Raw genomic sequence first — 22,593 nt, 5'->3', positions numbered from 1 at the left:
TTTAGCATTTGTTGTAAAGCTGGTTTGGTGGTGCTGAATTCTCTTAGCTTTTGCTTGTCTGAAAAGCTTTTGATTTCTTTATTGAATCTGAATGAGATCCTTGCTGGGTAATCTTGGTTGTAGGTTTTTGTCTTTCATCACATTAAGTATTTCCTGACACTCCCTTCTGGCCTGAAGAGTTTCTGCTGAAAAATCAGCTGATAACTTTATGGGGATTCCTTTGTATGTTATCTTTTGTTTTTCCCTTGCTGCTTTTAATATTTTTTCTTTGACTTTAATTTTTGTGTGTTTGATTAATATGTGTTTTGGTTTGTTTTTCCTAGGGTTTATCCTGTATGGGACTCTCTGTGCTTCCTGGACTCAGGTGACTATTTCCTTTCCCATGTTAGGGAATTTTCCACTATAATCTCTTCAAATATTTTCTCAGACCCTTTCTTTTTTTCTTCTTTTTCTGAGACCCCTATAATTCGAATGTTGGTGTGTTTAGTGTTGTCCCAGAGGTCTCTGAGATTGTCTTCAGTTCTTTTCATTCTTTTTTCTTTATTCTGCTCCTCAGCAATTATTTCCACTATTTTGTCTTCCAGCTCACTTATTCATTCTTCTGCCACAGTTATTCTGTTATTGATTCCTTCTAGTGTATTTTTCATATCAGTTATTGTGGTGTTCATCTCTGTTTGTACTTTAGTTCTTCTAGATCTTGTTAAACATTTCTCGTATTTTTTCATTCCGTGCCTCCATTCTATTTCCAAGATTCTGGATCATCTTTATTATCATTACTCTGAATTCTTTTTCAGGTAGATTGCCTATTTCCTCTTCATTTATTTGGTCTTGTCGGTTTTTACCTTGCTCCTTCATCTGTGACATATTTTTTTGCTGTCTCATTTTTTTTTTTTTTTTTTTTCTTTATGAGTGGGATTATGTTCCTGTCTTACTGATGGTTTGGCCTGAGGCTTCCACCACTGGAGTTTGTAGGTTATTCAGTAGAGCTGGGTCTTGGTGCTGAGATGAGGAACTCGGTGAGTCTTCACTCTGATGAAGGTCTGGGGTTCTCTGTTAGTCCAGTGGTTCCGACTCAGAACTCCTACTGCAGCAGCTTCAACCCAATCCCAGCTCATGACCCAAGATCCTGCAAGCTGCATGGGGCAGCAAAAAAAAAAAAAAAAAGCAAAAAATAAAATTAGACTAGGAAACTAACAGATACGTTAGAAAGAGTATAAAAATAAAAATATAGATGAATCAACAACCGGAAGGTACATCAGTACCACAATAGTAAAAAAAAAAGAGGGTAAAGAAGAAAAAAAAAAGCAGGGAGGAAAGGCCTTGGCTGTGGAGGGTGGGGCCTAAGTAAGGGCGAGGTTTGGGCAGTGGGTGGGGCAAATGCTCAGGACCCACAGGGCTGGAAAAGGCCTGGGGGCTCTGGGGGGTGGGGCTTAGGGTCAAGGAACAGAAGGGGCCCAGGCATGCCCCCCATCCCTGGTCTCAGAGGGCGGGAGACTTCACTTGGGAGCCCAGCAGGCTTCCTGGGCTCGAGTGGGTGGGGCAAACGCTCTCCCCTCCTGCTCCTCAGGTCTGGGAGGCCTCCTCCTGCCTACTTCTCCTGATCTCCTGGCCTCCCTCCTATGCCCCCAGGACCAATGCAGCCAGTGGGGGAAAGGGGAGACTTGGAGGGCAGGGGACCAGCCTGGGAGCTCAGCAGGCTCCCAGGGCCCAAGTGGTCAGGGCAATTGTCCTCTGCTCCTCTCCCGCTCCTCAGGATGGCTCTTACCACCTGCCTCACCTGATCTCCCCGGCCTCCGTCTTATGACCCCAGGACCCACGCATCCTGGAGGGGGATTTGGAGTGGGGGTACCAGCCTGGGAGCTCAGCAGGCTCTCTGGTCCAAGTGGGCTGGGCGACGCCCTCCACTCCTCTCCCACTCTTCCCAGAAAGTCCCTCCCGCCTGCCTCTCCTGATCTCCCTGGCCTCAGGAGCACTGATCCTGTCTGACCTCCGCTTCTCCTCCCTTCTCAGTCTCCCCACGTCCTACCAGTTCACTTTGGGGTTCCTCCCATCTTCTTGGGCATCAGAGTCCCCCACCAGTGGCCGGCAGGTGCCCTAGTTGTGAGGAGACGCTAACTCTTTGGGTCTTCATTGCTGTACGCGGGCTTTCTCTAGTTGCGGCAAGCAGGGGCTACTCCTCGTTGCAGTGCGCGGGCGTCTCGCTGCAGTGGCTTCTCGTTGCAGAGCACAGACTCTAGGCATGTGGGCTCAGTAGTTGTGGCACACAGGCTCAGTAGTGGCTCGTGGGTTCTAGATCACAGGCTCAGTAATTTTGGCACATGGGCTTAGTTGCTCCGTGACATATGAGATCTTCCTGGACCAGGGATCAAACCCGTTTCCCCTGCATTGGCAGGCAGATTCTTAGCCACTCGGCCACCAGGGAAGTCCCTTTTTTTTAAAAAAATTTAGTTTGTGCAATGTGAGTTGTTAAAGTTTATACTGTGGTAATTTTATATACATACACATTGTGAAATGATAATCACAGCTAATGCACTCATCATCTCACACAGTTACCTTTTTTTGTAGTGAGAACACTTAAGATCTACTCTCTTAACACATTTCAAGTTTACAATTATGGAAAACAGTATGGAAGTTCCTCAAAAAATTAAAAATAGAACTGCCATATGACCAAACAACCCCATCTCTGGGTATATATCCAATGGAAAAGAAATCATTTTTTCAAAGAGATACCTGGCCTCTCATGTTCATTGCAGCATTATTCACAGAAGCAAGATATGCAAAGAAGCTAAGTGTCCATTGATGGGTGAATGGATAAAGAAAATGTATGTGTGTGTACATATACATATATTTTTTTAGTTTCTTTTGCAAGCTCACCTTCCTCAAATTTCTTGCTAAATGATGTAATTCCTCAAAAACAAAAAAAAAAGTAGAACAAGGTAATTTATTAACGATGTTTCCAGATATGTCTGCAGCATAGTGAAATATTTCAGAAGACTCCTCCTTCACAGAGGTAATGAAATGGAAGCATTTCCAAACAGAAAATATGGAATTTTAGACAAATTCTGTTTGGGTAATCTTCAGATGATAATGGTCAGTGTGGATACAGCTATTTCCTAATACAGTGTTTGTACATCTGGACATAGGATTTGGAATACTTGATGAGTGGTGTTTTTTTCCAGGGCTCCCAAAGGAAATCTTCCAGAAAATACAAATGGCCCAACTCTGAACAGGAATGGAAAGCAGGTAATATATATAAAAGCCAATTAAAGCCAATTAAACTTCTACAGTCTACACTGAACAACATACTCCAAAGACTCCTGGCAGCTGCTCATCCTTTCTGACTACTTGGTATTTTTGATCTTCCTAACTTTGACCATTTTGGTGGGTATATAATGGTGTTTTTCTGTGGTTTTGATTTCCCTTATTGTTAATGGGGTTGAGCTTTTCAGATTTGTATGAGCCATTGAATTTGCACTGTTATGAAATGTTTTTGAGTTTATTTTTTCTTAGCAATTTGTAAATATTCTTTATATATTCTAGATATGACTCCTTCATCTGTTATATCTATGGCAGATATTCTCTCTCCCTCTGTGGCTTGCTTTGTCATAGCCTTAGTGGTGTCTCTTGATGAAGGGAAGTTCTTAATTTTGAACTAGAGAAATTTATTCTTTTCCTTTATGGTTAGTGCTTTGTTTGTGCTCTATTTAAGAAGTCTTTCTGTACAACAACATATTTGTGTTATCTTTTAGATACTTGGATGTTTTGCCTTTTAAATTTAGCTCTGAAGTATATCTGGAATAGGTTTTTGTGTATAGTGTGAGGTAGATGTCAGGTTTTATTCTCAGATCTACAGATTGTTCCTGCACCATTTATTGAAAAGATAAGTCCTTTTTCCACTGCACTTCAGTGATATCAGTTGTCTATATGTTTATAAGTGTATCTGGGGTCTGTGTTCTCTTTTATCAGCCTATTTGTTCTTCCATTCCCCAGTACCACATTGTCTTAATTACTCTCTTATTATAATACATATTAATATCTGGTAGAGAAAGTTTTTTGACACTGTTCTTTTTCAAAAACATGTTAACTATTCTTGTATCATTGCATTTCCAAATGAGTTTTACAACCAGCTTATCAATTTATATGCACACATACAAACATGCACACGCAAACAATTGTGGTTTTGAATGGGATTTTCTTACCAACTTGAAGAAAATTAACACCTTCATAAAATTTAGTCTCCCTATCTGTGAACTCAGTATATGCCTCCATTTATTTCGATTTTCTGTTGCTCTATTTTATTGTTGTGTGTTTAAGGGCTTTCATATTTCTCATATAAGGTTTATTTTTAAGTGTTTTAAGTATTTTTTGTTTATTTTTTTCTCTTGCTTTATTTTTTAATTAATTAATTAATTTGGCTGCATTGGGTCTTCATTGCTGTGCACGGGCTTTCTCTAGTTGCAGCAAGCAGGGGCTATTCTTGGTTGCGGTGCGTGGGCTTCTCATCATGGTGGCTTCTCTTGTTGTGGAGCATGGTCTCTAGGTGTGTGGGCTTCAGTAGTTGTGGCACGTGGGCTCAATAGTTGTGGCTCACGGGCTTAGTTGCTCCATGGCACGTGGGATCTTCCTGGACCAGGGCTTGAATCCGTGTCCCCTGCATTGGCAGGCAGATTCTTAACCACTGTGCCACCAGGGAAGTCCCTCTCTTGCTTTACTGAGTTATATACTTGGCAAATAAAAATTGTGTATGTTTCATTTTTATTTATTTAATCCCCTTTCTTTCTCAACCAGATGCATACAGGGGTTATCTCAAGCAGTGACTACATTTTAAAAAAATACGTTTATTTATTTGGCTGCATCAGGTCTTAGGTGCGGCATGCTGGCTCTTCATTGCGGTGCGCGGCTTCTCTCTAGTTGTGGTGTGTGTGCTCCAAAGCATGTGGGCTCAGTAGTTGCTGCACGTGGGCTACAGAACGCGTGGGCTCAATAGTTGCGGCACACGGGCTTCTCTCTAGTTGTGGGGCTCTCTAGTTGTGGTGCACAGACTCTCTAATTGCGGCACCCAGGCTCCAGAGCATGCAGGCTCAGTAATTGCGGCACGCAGGCTCTCTAGTTGTGGTGCACGGGCTCTAGAGCGCACGGGCTTAGTTGCCCCGTGGCATGTGGGATCTTAGTTCTCCGACCAGGGATCGAACCTGTGTTCCCTGCATTGGAAGGTGGAGTCTTAACCACTGGACCACCAGGGAAGTCCCTGTGTATATTTTAGATGTATGTCTTAGTCCATTTGGGCTGGTGTAACAAAATGTCATAGACTGGGTGGCTTATAAACAACAGAAATTTCTTTGTCACAGTTCTGAAGGCTGAGAAGTCCAAGATCAAGATGCTGGCAGGCTTGGTGTCTGGTGAGAACTTTTTTCTTGGTTCATAAATGGTGTGTCCTCACAGAACAGAAGGGGCGAGGGATCTCTCTGGGGCTTCACCCTCATGACCTAGTCACCTCCAAAGGCCCTACCTTTTTTTTTTTTTTTTTTTTTTTTTGCGGTACACGGGCCTCTCACTGTTGTGGCCTCTCCCGTTGCGGAGCGCAGGCTCAGCGGCCATGGCTCACGGGCCCAGCCGCTCCGCGGCATGTGGGATCCTCCCGGACTGGGTCACAAACCCGTGTCCCCTGCATTGGCAGGCAGACTCTCAACCACTGCGCCACCAGGGAAGCCCTTCCCTACCTTTTAATATCACCTCCAGAGATTAGGATTTCAACGTACAGAATTGGGGGTGGGGGTCATAAACATTTAGTGTATAGTGTACACTATACAGTGTGATGATTTGATACATGTATACATTGTGAAATGATTACCACAATTACGCTAATTAACATATCCATCACCTCACATAGTTACAATTTATATGTGTGGTGAGAACACTTAAGATCAACTCTTTTACCAAATTTCAAGTATACAATACAGTATTACTAACTAGTCACCATGGTATACAATACCACTCCAGAACTTACTCATCCCACATAACTGAATCTTTGTACCCTTTGACCAACATCTCCTCTCTTCCCCACCCCCCTCAAACCCTGGCAACCACCAGATTCCACATGTAAGTGAGATCATGCAATATTTTTCTATGGTTGGCTTATTTCACTCAGCATAAGGTTCATGCATGTTGTCACAAATAGCAGATTTTTTCTTTTGTAAGGCTGAATAATATTACTCTGTGTGTGCGTGCAGGAAAAGTATGTGTATGTGCACATGCCCCATAGTTTTTATGAGTTCATCTGTCGACGGACACTTAGGTTGTTTTCAGATCTTGGCAGTTTTGTCAGTAATGCTGCAATGAACATGGAGATGCAGATACCTCTTCGGCCAACAGTCCACAAGAAGCCGGAGCCCTCAGTTCTACAAGTTAATGAATTCTGCCAACAACCTGAATGAGCTTAAGTAACTTTTTCCCTAGTTAAGCCTCCAGATTCAAGCACAGCCCAGTTGACACCTTGACTACCCAGCCAAGCTGACCCACTGAATTTCAGACTCCTGATGCACTGAAACTGTGCTAGTTTAAGCTGTTGAATTTGTGGTAATTTACTGTATAGCAAAAGGTAACTAATATATCGTTTGTTAGCTGTATGACCTTGGGGAGGCTGTGTATGTTCCCTGTGCCTTAGTTCTCTCATCCTCAAATCAGGTTAACAACAATAACCTATCCCATAGGCTATGAGGATAAAATGAGTTAATGCAAGCACAGTCCTCTGGCAATGCCCAGCCCCCTAGAAGTTTTCTCAGTAATTATGAGCTGTTTATCCCTGCCTTTCTCTGTCTCCCTCCCTCCCTCTTTTCCCTCTTCATACCTCAGTAGTTTTTTACCCTGATTCTTCATCTCATCTCCTTTTCTAGAATTTCATTTCTGTGCCTAATATAGTCTTGGCTGGCCAATACCTCCTTTATCTAATTGTCATTTATCGGACAACCTCAACTATTCTAAATATAATCAAGATACTCCAGGGCTTCCCTGGTGGCGCAGTGGTTGAGAGTCCGCCTGCCGATGCAGGGGACGCGGGTTCGTGCCCCGGTCCGGGAAAGTCCCACATGCCGCGGAGCGACTGGGCCCATGAGCCATGGCCGCTGAGCCTGCACGTCTGGAGCCTGTGCTCCACAACGGGAGAGGCCACAACAGTGAGAGGCCCGTGTACTGCAAAACAAACAAACAAAGATACTCCAAAACCAAAATGATTCCATGTAGAAAATACATTAAATTTATATTCTTGACTTGTTAATGAGACTCAGAGCTCTCTTGTTCCCTAAACTAAAGCACACTGGAAGTCAGAACTTAAAACTGTGAGTGGAAAACTTGAGAGAAGCATATTCATAGAGATAAGAATGTGATTAAGACAACCTGAGAGGGGAGGAACCTGAAAACTCTAAAAGGCAGAGAACTCACAAAGCAGTTGGGGGCAGCAACAGGCTGCAGCTCAGGGATCGCTGAGGGTTATCACTGAACAAATGCTGGACAAGACACTCATTCTCTCTTAAATTTTGTTTTCCAAATTTGTTTATAATGACAGTATTGTCATTAAGAGAGCCTCAGATTCCATTCTACACTAATGAGAACAGAGTGTGAATTTTATATTTTCATGCTTGAGATATGTATGATATAATATTAGAAATATGTAATACTTCAAAAAGATTTAAAGTTGTTAAATAAAACCCACAATTTTAAAATGCGCAAAGGACTTGAATAGAAATTTTTCAAGGAAGAGAGAAAAATGGCCAGTAAGCACATGAAAAGATGCTCAACATCACTACTCAAGAAGGAAATGCAAAAAACTACAATATACCTCACATCCATTAAGATGGCTATGCTCAAAAACAACACAAAAACTAGAAAATTACAAGTGTTGAGAAGGATGTGGAGAAACTGGAACCCTGTGCACTCTTGGTGGGAATGTAAAATGTGGTTCCATCCCCGATGGAAAACAATATGGAGGTTCCTGAAAAAGTTGATAACAATACAACCTCTAAAAAACTGAGAGCAGAATCTCAAAGAAAGATTTGTACACATGCATTATTCACAATAGCTAAGAAGTGAAAGCAACCCAAATGTTCATCGATGGGTAAATTCATAAATAAAATGTGGTATATATGTAAATGGAATATTACTCAACTTTAAAAAGGAAGGAAATTCTGATACATGCTACAACATAGATGAACCTTGAAAACAGATGTTAGGTTAAGTGAAATAAGCCAGTAACAAAAAGGCAAATACTGCTATGATTCTGCTTGTGTGAGGTGTCTAGAGTAGTCACATACATAGACACACAAAATAAAACTGTTATTGCCAAAGGCTGGGGAGAGAAAAATAGGGAGTTCGGTGTTTTGCAAGATGAAAATGTTCTGGAAGTTGGTTGCACAATAATGTAAACGTATGTAACACTAATGAAATGTGCACTCAAAAATGGTTACAATGGTAAATTTATGTTTGTGTATTTTACCACAGTTTTTTTTTTTAATGCCCTGCAGAAATCTAACCCAAGAAGGATTAACAAATGAAATAGTTGTGGTGGCTGCAGCTAGAGAGGGAGAGGGAAACTCATAGGCAGTAATAGAGGGTTTCAACTCCTTTGAGACCAGAAGTATGTTGAGGGCAGTTGCACATACCTAATAAATCCATACTCCAAATGCTCTCTCCTCCTGTGTCTCATCCATAAATCCCCCTAGGGCACTAGAGACCAAGTTGCTAGTCAGCACTGAGATTTACACCAAGGGCAAAAACTCACAGGGAAACTTACCCTTAGGTTTTAACTCCAGCTTGTCAAGCACTCATCTCACTAAAACCCTGGGGCTTCATCATGCTGAGGAGCTGACAAACTTGAAAGCAGTTATTTTTCTGTCTTCACCAAGGTTAGATATGTAAATCCTATTTGAGCTCAGGGCTTCCTTTGAGAGGCAGAGTAATAAACAAGATGGACCAAAGAACTCTTTCTGTTCCAGGAAGCGCATGCAGGGGACAGATGCTGGGTTGTGGTCTGGAGATCTGCTGAGGACCCAGGTGCTCAGGATGGCAGGAGGCTGGGAATTCTGTGTGGACTCACTGCTTGGAGCTGAACACTGAACCTGCTTTCTGGCTTCTGACCTCCCCAAAGCCCGCAAGCCCACTGCAGCCTGGACCTCAGGGTAGGTTCTGCTGCTAGGCTGTTCCTGGCATTCTGGGTTACTGCTTATTTTCTTTTCAGTATTTTTAATTTTCCAATTTAAAAAATATTTTGTGTTGGGTCATCCTGAACCCTGTCCTGCCGACACCTTTTGGCTTAAAGAGTATGGCGTCTTCCCAGGTCTCCAGGGTCTGGAATGCAGTGTTGGGTCTGGGCTTCTGAGGAGCAGAAGGTTTGAGGCTTCAGAGCCAGGTATTCTCTCTCCATTCAGGTGACAGTGGAGGAGAGCCGGAAGTCCAGCAGAGTGGCTTAGAATCCTCTCTTTTCTGCCCTTTGTCTGTCTTCTCATCTGTAAACCTCGTCTCCTTTGAGATAGGCACTGGCAAGCAGCTGAAGGATGCGGACTTAACCCCTGTTCTTAACCCCACTCCTGCATTTTGCCCTACAAGGCTTCCTGACTTTCCTTGTCTTAAAACAAGTCTTCATTCCTTTTATTTTTTACTTATTTTTTTGAATAAATTTATTTATTTTATATTTTATTTTTGGCTGCGTTTGGTCTTCGTTGCTGTGCGCGGGCTTCTCATTATGGTGGATTCTCTTGTTGCGGAGCATGGGCTCTAGGCACGTGGGCTCAGTAGTTGTGGCACACGGGCTTAGTTGCTGCACGGCATGTGGGATCTTCCTGGACCAGGGCTCGAACCCATGTCCCCTGCATTGGCAGGTGGATTCTTAACCACTGTGCCACCGAGGAATTGCCCCATTCCCTTTTTAAAGGCAACTATTCCTTTCCCAATCCATGGGGTTTGTGTGAGACTGCAAGTCGCCTCATACACGTGTGTACGTGTTTACATGACTGCACGCGGGCCAGTGTGAGGCATTCCTTGGAATTCCTAGCATGTAGGTCAAGGCCAGCTCCTGTATGACCCCATGACATTCATCATAAACTGTAAGACTTCTATGCCCAGTTATTGGCTATTTGACCTTGAGCAGGTTATTTACCCTCTAATCATCTGTCCCATCATCTATGACATTGGGAGAGTAAAAGCTCTTATTAAATAGGATGGTTTTGAGAATGAGCCAAGCCCACGCCTAGCAGGTGACTGGTGTTTACTAAATGTCTCCTCACCTTCTCCCTCCGGTGTCCCATCTTCTCACGTAGCCCCACAGCCAGGCCCTCCTCCCTTCCATGAGGCAAGGCCTGCAGTGTTTTGGCAATCTGGAACCAAAGTCTAATGAATAAGCCAATAATTGAACCTGTACTGGAAGTTCCACCTTCTGTGTTTCTTAAAATTGGAAAGAAAATAGAGATCATACTTTTGTTAGTATTTTTACCACCTATTTCACCAGAAGCCTATGCTGCTGATTTTCTCTGTACAGTCCTTGTAAGTCCTTCATTTTATGAACCACCAAGGGTGTCGTTGAGCTAGACTGACATACCTGCTGTTCTCTGGTTGTTCACTGTACCTGAGAGCTGCAGAGACTGCGAGGCAGGAGAGAGCTCTCCACAGAGGTCCCCACTACTGAGCAGAGAAAGGAGGGTGCCAGAATCAGGGAAGAGTAAGCACAGCCTGCATTCTAAAATCCCAGGTTAAGCAGGTCTGTCTAATCCTAGAACACGTTGTGTTTGACACTCACTGATTTCCTGGAGTAACTGGCTGGGCTGCACTGGGGTCTCCCCTTCCTTAGTGCCAGCACGCTAGGAGAGGCCCACGTCCACGTCACAGAATTTTTTTTTGCACATGGTGTTTTTCACATGGGACACTAGGTCAACATCTATGTCCAATCCTGTGTATGGTATGAGGCTTTAATGGAAAACATCAAATGGTCTTTCCGTAGATATGCATGATGCGTTTATCCCTTAAGTCCCTGCTATGTGCCAGGCACGGTGAGGGTGCTCCGTATGAAGCATTAGGCATCACCTTATGAGTGGCATCTAGCAAACAAAGACCTCGTGTGTAATGGCTTTTACAGCCTGCGTGGAACTCCTACAGCACCTTAGTCCTGAGGTATTGGGCAGTTGCTGACATGGCCTCTTTTGGGGTCTTTGGTTCTTGTGATGGTCATGTTCCCATGAACCTTTTTAATAAGATGTCAATCCTGAAAGCATCATTTCTGGTGGCACAGCATGTTGGGCACAAGTGATCTCAATTAGAGTTTATCCCAAGTTTGCACTTAGGAGGAAGGAATAGAGAAAAGGATGTCAGGTGGTTGATTTGCATTTCTCAGCTGTATGTCCAAGTCTACTTGGAGGCAGTTCTCAGTGGACACTTGATTAGAACGTAAATGTCATACTTTAGTTAATGTTTCCCTTCTCTTTATTTTCCCACTCTGCTCTTGCCTTTGATCAAGTTCACCTAATCTGTTCTTTGACTTTCTAAGAATTTGACTACCCGATACACCTCACAGAAGTGGAATTGTTACCGACCCAGGCCCTTGGACTCTTTAATCAATAGACATTCATAAGAGGCCAGAGAATTTCAGGCAAGGCATTACTGGGGCTCATGTTGCAGCACGAGGGAGTCAAAGCAAGAAACAGACATCCTTGCCCACTCCCCAGGAGGAAATGCTTGGGTCCTTAAATGGGATAACGGGCAGGTCCATGGGTTGGGCAGGAGGCAGAGCTTAGGTGGTCTGTTCCCCTTGGTGGTGCCGTGTGCAGGGATCATGTACAGTACCCTGCTTTTGCTCCCGGCACCCCCAAAATGGCGGACTTGCTCACTACTGCCTCCTCACAAAGCTCGTATAGTGGTCATGATGCCCCAACTGCTCCTGTATGCAGTTATTTTTAGTCACTTATAGTTTCTTTGTATCCTACTGCTCAAGGAGATGTTTGTCCAGGTGCAAGCACTCCAGTAGAGGATCCCAGGTCCCAGCCTATCTCAGCATCACATCCTCAAAGTTCATTCACATTGTTGGATGTGTCAGATTTTTTTTTTTTGCGGTATGCAGGCCTCTCACTGTTGTGGCCTCTCCCATTGCAGAGCACAGGCTCCGGACGTGCAGGCTCAGCGGCCATGGCTCATGGGCCCAGCCGCTCCGCGCCATGTGGGATCTTCCCGGACCGGGGCACGAACCCGTGTCCCCTGCATCGGCATGGTTTCTTTTTTAAGGCTGAATAATACTCCATTGTTAAGTATATACCGCATTTTATTTTTCCATTCAGCTGTCGATGAACACTTGAGTTACCTCTACATCTTGGCTGTTGTGAATAATGTTGCTGTAATCATGAGTGTACAAATATCTCTTTGAAACTCTGCTCTCAATTCTTTTCTATATATACCCAAAAGTAAGATCATATGGTAGTGTTTTCAATTTTTTGAGGACCCTCCATAGTTTTCCATGGCATTTGCACCATTTTACATTCCCACCAACATGCACAGGGTTCCAATTTCTCCATATCCTAACACATTATTTTGTTTGTTTTTGTTTTTACCAGAGCCATCTTATTATGAGATGCTATCTCATTATGGTTTTGATTTGCATTTCCCTCATGATTAGTGACGTTAAGCATCTTTTTATGTGCTTATTGGCCATTTCTCTTCTTTGGAGAAATGTCTATTCAAGTCCTTTGCCCACTTTTTAACTGAGCTGTTTGTTCTCTGTAATTGAGTGGTAGGAGTTCTTTGTATATGCTGGATATAACCTTTTATCAGATATAGGATACATAAATAATGTTCTCCCATTCTATAGGTTTCCTTTTTATTCTGTTGATTGTATTTTTTTGATGCACACAAGTTTTTAATTTTGAAGGAGTCCAGTTTTTCTCTGTTTACTTTCGTTGCCTCTGCTTTTGGTGTCTTATCCAAAAAAATGATTGCCATATGCACTGTCATGAAGCTTTTCCTGTGTTTTCTTCTAAGAGTTTCATAGTTTTAGGTCTTATGTTTATGTCTTTGATCCATTTTTTGTATATCATTTAAGGTAATGGTCTGCTAGTCTGAATGCCTGTATCCCCCCAAAATTGATATGTTGAAATCCTAATGCCCTATGTGATGGTGTTAGTAGGTTGGCCTTTGGAAAGTGCTTAAGTCATGGAAGCTCTGCCCTGAATGGAATTGGTGCTCTTATAAAAGAGGCCCCAGAGATATCCCTTGCCTCTTGCACCATGTGAGGACACAGCAAGGTGGCACTGGCTATGAGCTAGGAAGTAGGGCCCTCACCAGAAGGCAACCATGCTGGCACCTTGATCTTTGACTTCCCAGCCTCCAGAATTATAAGAAATAAATTTCTGTTGTTTATAAGATACCCAGTCTGTGGTATTTTGTTGTAGTAGCCTAAACATACGATGACATGGTTCATCTTTATTCTTTTGTATGTGGATATCCAATTTTCCCAGCACTGTTTGTTGAAAAGATTGGCTTTAATCCATTGAGTGGTCTTAGCATCCTTGTTGAAAGTCATTTGACCAGACATAGGGAAGTTTATTTCTGGGCTTCCTATTTTAGTGGTCTATATGTCTCTTTATGACAGTACTACACTGTTTTAATTACTGTAGATTTATATTGTTTTAAAATCAAGTGTGGCACCTCCAACTTTTGCTTCTTCAACATTATTTTGACTCTTCAGGGTCCCCTGAGAGTCCATATGTTAGGATGGATTTTTCTATTTCTGGAAAAAAAAATGCCACTGGGATTTTGATAGAGTGCATTAAATCTGTAGATCATTTTGGATACTGCTGACATCTTAACAGTATTAAGTCTTTCAATCCATAAACAGAGGATGTCTTTTGTTTGTGTCTAATTTCTTTCACTAATGTTCTGTAGTTTTCAGCACAGAAGTCTTTTGCCTCCTTGGTTAAATTTATTCCTAAGTGTTTTATTCTTCTTGATTCTATTGTAAATGGAATCGTTTTCCTAATTTCCTTTTTTGGATTGTTCATTGTTAGGGCACAAAAACAACTGATTTTTGTGTGTTGATTTTGTATCTTGCCACTTTGTCAATTTATTTGTTCTAACAGGTATGTGTGTGAGCTGTAATCTTTAGGGCTTTCTACATATCAGATCATGTTGTGTGTGAAGCAAGGTAACTGCCTTTTAATTCTTTTTCTTGTTTAACTGCTCTGGCTAGGACTTCCAGTTATTTTGTTCAGTCAAAGTGGTGAAAGCAGACATCTGTGTCTTGTTCCTGATATTAAAAGAAAAGCTTTCAGTCGTGTTCATCATTGAATATGAATACCACCTGTGGGCTTTTCATATATGGTCTTCATTTTGTTTATTTCCTTCTACTCCTAGGTTGTTGAGTGTTTTTATTGCAAAAGGGTATTGAGTTTTGTCACACTGAGATGATCAAATGGGTTTTTATTCACTGTCATTCTGCAAATGTGGTATATTACATTGATTGACTTTATTGAGCCATTCTTGCACTCCTGGAATAAATCCCACTTGGTCATCATGTGTAATCCTTTTGTCATCATGTATAATTCTTTTAATGTGCTGTTGAATTCTGTTTGCTATTATTTTGTTGAGGATTTTTGTATTGCTTTCCTCTTGGTGCTTTTAAGATTGTCTTTGACTTTTTTGATAGTTTGATTAAATCTTGGTGTGGGCCTCTCTGGATGTATCCCACTTTGAGTTGTTGAGCCCCTTGTGTTTATATTCCCATTTTTCCCCTCAAATTTAGGATGTCTACAGCCACTCGCTCCCTGTACCTTTTGTGCTATGTTCTGAATGGTAGTGTGCCCCCTGGAGTTCATGTTGAAATTCTAACTCCCAAAGGTGATGGTATTACAAGGTGCAGCCTTTGGGAAGTGCTTCAGTCACAAGGGTGTAACTAAAGAATGGGATTAGCGCTGGATACAGGAGACTCCAGAGAGCTCCCCAGCACTCCCACCAGGTGAAGATATGAAAAATCTGCATCTGGCAGAGGGCCCTCACCTGACTGTTGCTGGCACCCTGATCTCAGAATTTAAGCCTCCAGAACTGTGAGAAGTAACTTTGTTGTTTATAAGCCACCCAAATCTGGGGTATTTTGTCATAACATCCCTAACAGACTAAGCTTTTATTCACTATTTCTGAAAAGTAAAATATTGTGGGTGTTGTTTCTGGTTTTCTTTAAAAACAATATGTCCTGACACTGCCTGAACATGCTGCAGCCAACAAAGTGGTCCATGCACCTCATCAAAGGTGGACGGGCCCTGGGGAGCTCAAAGCACAGAGCTAGGGTCTAGGGTAAAGGATTCAGTCAGCTCAGACATTTGAAAGGCACACAGATTTTTTTTTTTAACATCTTTATTGGAGTATAATTGCTTTACAATGGTGTGTTAGTTTCTGCTTTATAACAAAGTGAATCAGTTATACATATGTTCCCATATCTCTTCCCTCTTGCATCTCCCTCCCTCCCTCCCACCCTCCCTATCCCACCCCTCTAGGTGGTCACAAAGCACAGAGCTGATCTCCCGGTGCTCTGCGGCTGCTTCCCACTAGCTATCTATTTTACGTTCGGTAGTGTATGTATGTCCATGCCACTCTCTCACTTTGTCACAGCTTACCCTTCCCCCTCCCCATATCCTCAAGTCCATTCTCTAGTAGGTCTGTGTCTTTTTCCCGTCTTGCCCCTAGATTCTTCATGACCTTTTTTTCTTTCTTAGATTCCATACATATGTGTTAGCATATGGTATTTTGTTTTTCTCTTTCTGACTTACTTCACACTCTGTATGACAGACTCTAGGTCCATCCACCTCACTCCAAATAACTCAATTTCGTTTCTTTTTATGGCTGAGTAATATTCCATTGTATATATGTGCCACATCTTCTTTATCCATTCATCTGTTGATGGACACCTAGGTTGCTTCCATGTCCTGGCTATTGTAAATAGAGTGGCAATGAACATTTTGGTACATGACTCTTTGAATTATGGTTTTCTCAGGGTATATGCCCAGTAGTGGGATTGCTGGGTCATACGGTAGTTCTATTTTTCGTTTTTTAAGGAACCTCCATACTGTTCTCCATAGTGGCTGTATCGATTTACATTCCCACCAGCAGTGCAAGAGGGTTCCCTTTTCTCCACACCCTCTCCAGCATTTATTGTTTCTAGATTTTTTGATGATGGCCATTCTCACTGGTGGGAGGTGATACCTCATTGTAGTTTTGATTTGCATTTCTCTAATGATTAGTGATGTTGAGCATTCTTTCATGTGTTTGTTGACAATCTGTATATCTTCTTTGGAGAAATGTCTATTTAGGTTTTCTGCCCATTTTTGGATTGGGTTGTTTGTTCTTTTTGATATTGAGCTGCATGAGCTGCTTGTAAATTTTGGAGATTAATCCTTTGTCATTTGCTTCAATTGCAAATATTTTTTCCCATTCTGAGGGTTTTCTTTTTGTCTCGTTTATGGTTTCCTTTGCTGTACAAAAAGCTTTTAAGTTTCATTAGGTCCCACTTGTTTATTTCCATTTCTCTAGGATTTATGTCAGTGTTCTGCCTATGTTTTCCTCTAAGAGTTTGATAGTGTCTGGCCTTACATCCATTTTGAGTTTATTTTTGTGTGGTGTTAGGGAGGGTTCTAATCTCATACTTTTACATGTACCTGTCCAGTTTTCCCAGCACCACTTATTGAAGAGGCTGTCTTTTCTCCACTGTATATTCTTGCCTCCTTTATCAAAGATAAGATGACCATATGTGTGTGGGTTTATCTCTGGGCTTTCTATCCTGTGCCATTGATCTATATTTCTGTTTTTGTGCCAGTACCATACTGTCTTGATTACTGTAGCTTTGTAGTATTGTCTGAAGTCAGGGAGCCTGATTCTGCCAGCTCCGTTTTTCGTTCTCAAGATTGCTTTGGCTCTTCGGGGTCTTTTGCGTTTCCATACAAATTGTGAAATTTTTTGTTCTAGTTCTGTAAAAAATGCCAGTGGTAGTTTGATAGGGATTGCATTGAATCTGTAGATTGCCTTGGGGAGTAGAGTCATTTTCACAGTGTTGATTCTTCCTAGCCAAGAACATGGTGTATCTCTCCATCTATTTGTATCGTCTTTAATTTCTTTCATCAGTGTCTTATAATTTTCTGCAGGTCTTTTAGGTAGGTTTATTCCTAGATATTTTATTCTTTTTGTTGCAATGGTAAATGGGAGTGTTTTCTTGATTTCACTTTCAGATTTTTCATCATTAGTGTATAGGAATGCCAGAGATTTCTGGCACACAAAGATGGATGTGTTTACATGGCTTCAATTAGGAACATTAAGAAAAAGGTAACTAGGGGCTTCCTTGGTGGTTCAGTGGTTAAGAATCCGCCTGCCAATGCAGGGGACACAGGTTTGAGCCCTGGTCCAGGAAGATCCCACATGCTGGCCTGTGCGCCACAACTACTGAGCCTGTGCTCTAGGGCCCGTGAGCTACAACTACTGAGACTGCATGCTACAACTACTGAAGCCTGTGCACCGAAAGCCCATGCTCTGCAATAAGAGAAGCCACTGTGATAGGAGGCCTGTGCACTGCAACTAGAGAAAGCCCATGCCCAGCAATGAAGACTGAACACAGCCAAAAATAAAAAGAGAAATAAATTAAAAAAAAGAAAAAGGTAACTAACTAGGTCAAGCTCTGAAGATTTTGAAAGAAGTATCTTACTTGCTGCTGCTGTAAAGGAGCAAAAACAAAAGTAAAAACCAGTGCCTAGGAGTTCAGTGTATTCACCTATCTAAAGCTGGTGAACTGAGGAGGTTTAGTGAGGAGTAAAAGCTCTAGTTGTTAACAACTCTGGAGCTTGGAATTAGAGGAGAAAATTTTGGGTTAGAATTGACACTTTTTACTCTCTTCCTTTTATCTTTCAGTGAGACTAAAATCATCCTTTCTTTGGTACCACTCTTACACTAATTGTGAAGTCCCAGATCAAACATTTGGATCTTCTTAGGAAGTATCTTTTGGACATCAAAGGCAGATCAGCTAGAACACTATCAAGATGATGCAATTGAGAGGTAAGGGTAGGGTCAAAAGGAGCCCAGAGGTAGGAGCCCAGAGGTTGCTTGTATCTGTTAAAAGCATTTAAAAAACAACAGAAAACCCCACAACAAAACCCTCATCTCAGAAACATCCTGAATACTCAATGTTTAGGTGCAAAAATATTAAAAGATTAATAACATGAGTCACTTAATGGTTTAAGTTCTCTTATTGGACCAGTCTAGATGGAAGACAGACAGTAGTAAGCTGAAAGTAAAAATTTCAATTGCTTTCTTACTAGTCTACTAAAAGTATCTTTTAAGCACAGGGTATATATGAATTTTGTAGACTTTTGCATTTTCACAATTTTAGCAAATTCCAGTCTATGTCTCTGACAGTTTTTTTATAGATTTGTCCTACTTTTTTGTGCATTTTATGCATATCCTTTAAAAACATATACTCAAAATAGAGCTCCTAATTAATATACAACATGAGTTTCTTCACATACTTTCATCTTAATCCAATTTCCCTTTAGAGCCCTCGGCCATAAGCTGAGGACAAAGGTTACTGTAACTTCTTGAGATATTGTTTCCTTGATACTTTGCTCATTTATTTTTCTATTTTAGAATATTGTGTGGCAATTCTCATGATACAGCCAAACCTAACTGACCTATTCTCAGTACCTGACCAATGCATTAAAGAAAGATTCTCAAACAAGATCTGGTGAGTATATAGAGCTTTGTTCTAAATCAGTGTTTCCCAGCTGTAGCACTGTGACATCTCTCTCTTGTGGGGGCTATTTAGTGGCCTCCCAGGGGTAGAAGGGGTGTCAAACAGCACCCCTTCCTTAGTTTCTGACACCAAAAATAATAATATCTTCAGACATTTTCAAATGTTTCCTGGGGAACAAAACTGCCCCTGATGGGAACAGAGCAAACTGCCCATACATTCTGTGATGATGGACATAAATTCTTACTTTTATTTTTACTTATTTAAATCCTACATACAGTGTGAGGACAAATTGCTTCAGCATGGAAAATTGAGGGGGTTGGATACCTCTGTTAAAAAAAATGGGGGGTTTTTGTATTTTTCTTCCTACTTTTAAATGTTTGGAAGTAGGAGTTTGTAGGAGTTTTTAGGTTCATTCTATTAAATTGTAAGATGATAATTACAAGTGTAGAAATTTTCAAAACACATAGTTGCCATAACTAAGAAAGGCTAAAAAGGTGATATTTATTAAATAAATATCTCCTTGAAAGAAAAGAATTAACCAAACCAGGATTGAAAAACATTTATTGAAACAAAATCAAATACTTACTTTCTTTCTTTTTATTATCTACAAGCCAACACTGAACTTACTTTATTCAAGAATGAACACAATGTACAAAAAAAGTATGCTTATATTATAAAAATATGTCAATTTTTTCTCCTGGGTGCTGAGAAGTCATTTTAAACAAAATCAAATCAAGGCAAACTTGCTCTCTATCAAACTTGCTCTCTATAATAGAACTGCTATAATTTAATAACAAAAGTGAAAGCTAATATATACTCACAAAGTATCTTTAAAGGCCCACTGATAATGCTGCATTGGAAATGCTGAACCCAGTCACCACAGTTCACATTTCCAACCTGTGCTCACTGGCACCACTTCAGGCCTACATCACAGGAAAGCACCTCTTTTTTACAGAATGCATGTCATTAGTTAACAGTTGTTAGCATGTATTTCAGCAAAGTATTAACAGTCAATCATATTTAGTTAGCTTCAATTTTCACACATTGTTATGGGGAGCAAATGACCTCCCAAGATTAACGAACCCATTTATCCAGGTGGGACCTGCTAACTCCATAAAAACTCTGTGTCCAAGGTTAGTATCTTAAAATTGTTGGTAATTATAATTACTGGCACCTTTCTGGGCATGTGTTCTTGCACACAGTGTGGCTACCTGTGCCTGTCAAGTCAGCAGCAGCTGCAAAACAGAGGCTGAAGAGCGCAGCCTTCGGCCTACCATGGAGCCATGCTCCAGTGCTCACTAGAGTATTCGGCCCTTGGAGAATCAGGAAAGTGAGTGATTGGGAAAAAGAATCAAATCATGAATTGGGGAAAAGGGACCATGCCTCCCTGTATTGTTCTAGGAGTTATAAAATCTGTACTAAAGTCAAAGTCAGAATAGAAGTAGACTACATAGCATCCAGCACTGACGAGGCCTTAAAAAGAGCTTTCACACTGCAGTGCTCTGTCTGGCTGAACAGAATGACAGTGGTACTCAGGCGAAATCCAGAATGCAGTATCAACACAATTAATGACATAAGATGAATTCAAGTTTGGAAGTTATTAAACTGCAAAATGCCTATTTTGACTGCTCAGCATCTAAGCATATGTTTTTCCTTGACAGTGTCTCTGGGATTGACACCTACGAAGACTCAAAATTGAAGAACTATAAGGACTGAGTATTCTAGTGCCTGCTGTACTGGGTAAATTAAATCCAAAAGAACTGGGGGAAGAAATGCTTCCATGTTTTGCCTATATAAACCCAATATTTAGTTAGTTACCTGTTTCACAAGAACCTGTGACTAAGGTGAAGAGAAATGATCTCTTCCTTTATACAATTACCTAATTTCTTACAGCTTTCTAAGTCAGTTTTCAGTTAAGCACCATTTCCTACATGAACTGTTATTCCTACCAAATGCAACTGTTTTTAAACATTTTCATGAAAAAACAAACCACTAATTGGCTTAACACTACACCCTTATCAAGAAGGAGAAGCATTTACAGAAAATACAGTTTGTGAAGAATAAACGTATTTTGGAACCTGAGCCAAAGGTTTCTCACCAATACCTTAATAAGTCACCGTGCAGGTTGTTTTCACAGGCAACAACACAGCCAGGTCAACTGTTGCTCCTGGCAACTTCCATTGTCCCAAAATATGTGGAAGATGGAGAAGCCAATGACTGAAATCCACAGTTAGGAATACAGGCCAAAAGCTCAACAAACTGCTACTGGAAGCAACTGGATACCATAATATTAGACATGTGAACACAGAATGAGCACACAAAGAAATGAACAGCTGCTAAGATCACAACGCTCAGAGTCAGACCCAATGAGGGTATTACCACACACACACAGATACAGCTCACCACACCTGTCTACAATCCCAGGCCCTTGCTCTCAAATAAATATATCGAACATTTACAACAGAATGAATGCCTTATGATGCAAGCTATTCTTATTATAACTCTAAATAAAAGTCATACTTCTAAAATAAGCTACAAATTGCTTTTTTTGTGTGAAACTGATGTGACTTGGTGCCACAGCTAACCTTTCTCTCATAGCAGCAGTATCATCGGCCCGTGGCAGCAAGGAAATGTTCATTTCTGGCATCCCATGGGCTCCCAGACAGGCAACTTCAACTTCATAAAGCATGCAGATACTACTCTGCTGAAGTTTCAAATGAATATAAGTGATCATTGTGCTTATGGATCTCATACCTTCCAAAATATACATAAATGGTGACAAATTAAAATAGCAGTTCTTTGCTTACCAATAAAATCATAAGGCAGAGGGGATGGAGGTGGAAAGAGAAATTGTTAAAAATGCGGGAGAAAATGCAAAACAGTGCTAGCATTCACAAAAAAGATCATGCTAAAATCAGATCCACATTCATAAAAATCAATCATTAAGCCACAATCCAAAGAACTCTGTCCATGAGTCCAAAGGCATGCATGCCAGCTGAAGGAAATGCAGGATTCTTCTGACAACAGTTTCTTCAGAGCAGAATAGTAACGTGTCACTGGAGTAATCACAACAGGGTGAACAAGACGCCATCCCACTTTTTTGCAATTGAAAAGGAAAGAAAAGTAATCACAATAAAAAAATTAAACAACAGTGGAAACAAAACATAGACATTCACAGTGACTTATAAAACCAAAGCATAATCCAAATGATTTTTACCCTTTAGGGGTTCATGCCTCTTAACAGTTCTCTTTTTAATTTGAAAACTTTATAATGAAAGATTTATCCGTAATGGTATTAAATATAAAATCACTACACATGGGATTTCATGCCGTATCAATACTCAGTAACTTCACTCATGTTTAAAGGACACATAAGAGACATCTTGTCACTAGAATCTCAAAGCCTCCCCCCAAACAAGATGTCTTAAAGCATTTAAAGTTTCTCATAAGGAAAACAACCACCTGAAACTAATATTCAAAATGCAGTAACTGCCTAAGGTCATCACTTGGCCAACTAAAGTATTTTTACCTTTTCTAGGAAGTTCACAGTTTTTAAAACATAAGAACAAGATATTTATTTTTTAACCCCAAGATTGAACTAAGGCTGTTTACGTCATCAGCTGTTAGTTAGTGGCCATGTATGATGTGAACTTCCAGCCTGTGCTCTGAGGTACTCACTGGAGGAGGGGTCCAGGGCTATCCTGCCTTCATGTCCACGAGCTGCATCTGCACATTGGCAGCCATGCCACCCCCGTAGCCTCCCTTGGACTGCATCTGGTTCTGAATGGAGCTAACCTGCAACAGGACAAGAACAGAACCAGTCAGGAACTAGGGCCACTGCA

The 22,593-nt window shown here is 41.2% G+C and overlaps 1 protein-coding gene across 1 annotated transcript in view; it reads right to left on the bottom strand.

Moving 5' to 3' along the window:
* Positions 1-22,447: 22,447 nt before the first annotated feature.
* The window catches only part of CDC42SE2 (CDC42 small effector 2), a 45,364-nt gene continuing 45,218 nt past the window's right edge, over positions 22,448-22,593 (bottom strand). The window contains exon 3 of the mRNA XM_065875246.1: positions 22,448-22,546. Coding sequence (XP_065731318.1) covers positions 22,448-22,546 — 99 coding nt within the window. The remainder of the gene's footprint in view (positions 22,547-22,593) is intronic.

The sequence above is a fragment of the Phocoena phocoena genome, chromosome 3 (genome assembly GCF_963924675.1).
Source record: "Phocoena phocoena chromosome 3, mPhoPho1.1, whole genome shotgun sequence".
Taxonomy (NCBI): domain Eukaryota; kingdom Metazoa; phylum Chordata; class Mammalia; order Artiodactyla; family Phocoenidae; genus Phocoena; species Phocoena phocoena.
The sequence above is the reverse complement of the archived record's forward strand: the minus strand, read 5'-3'. Positions and strand labels throughout refer to the sequence as shown.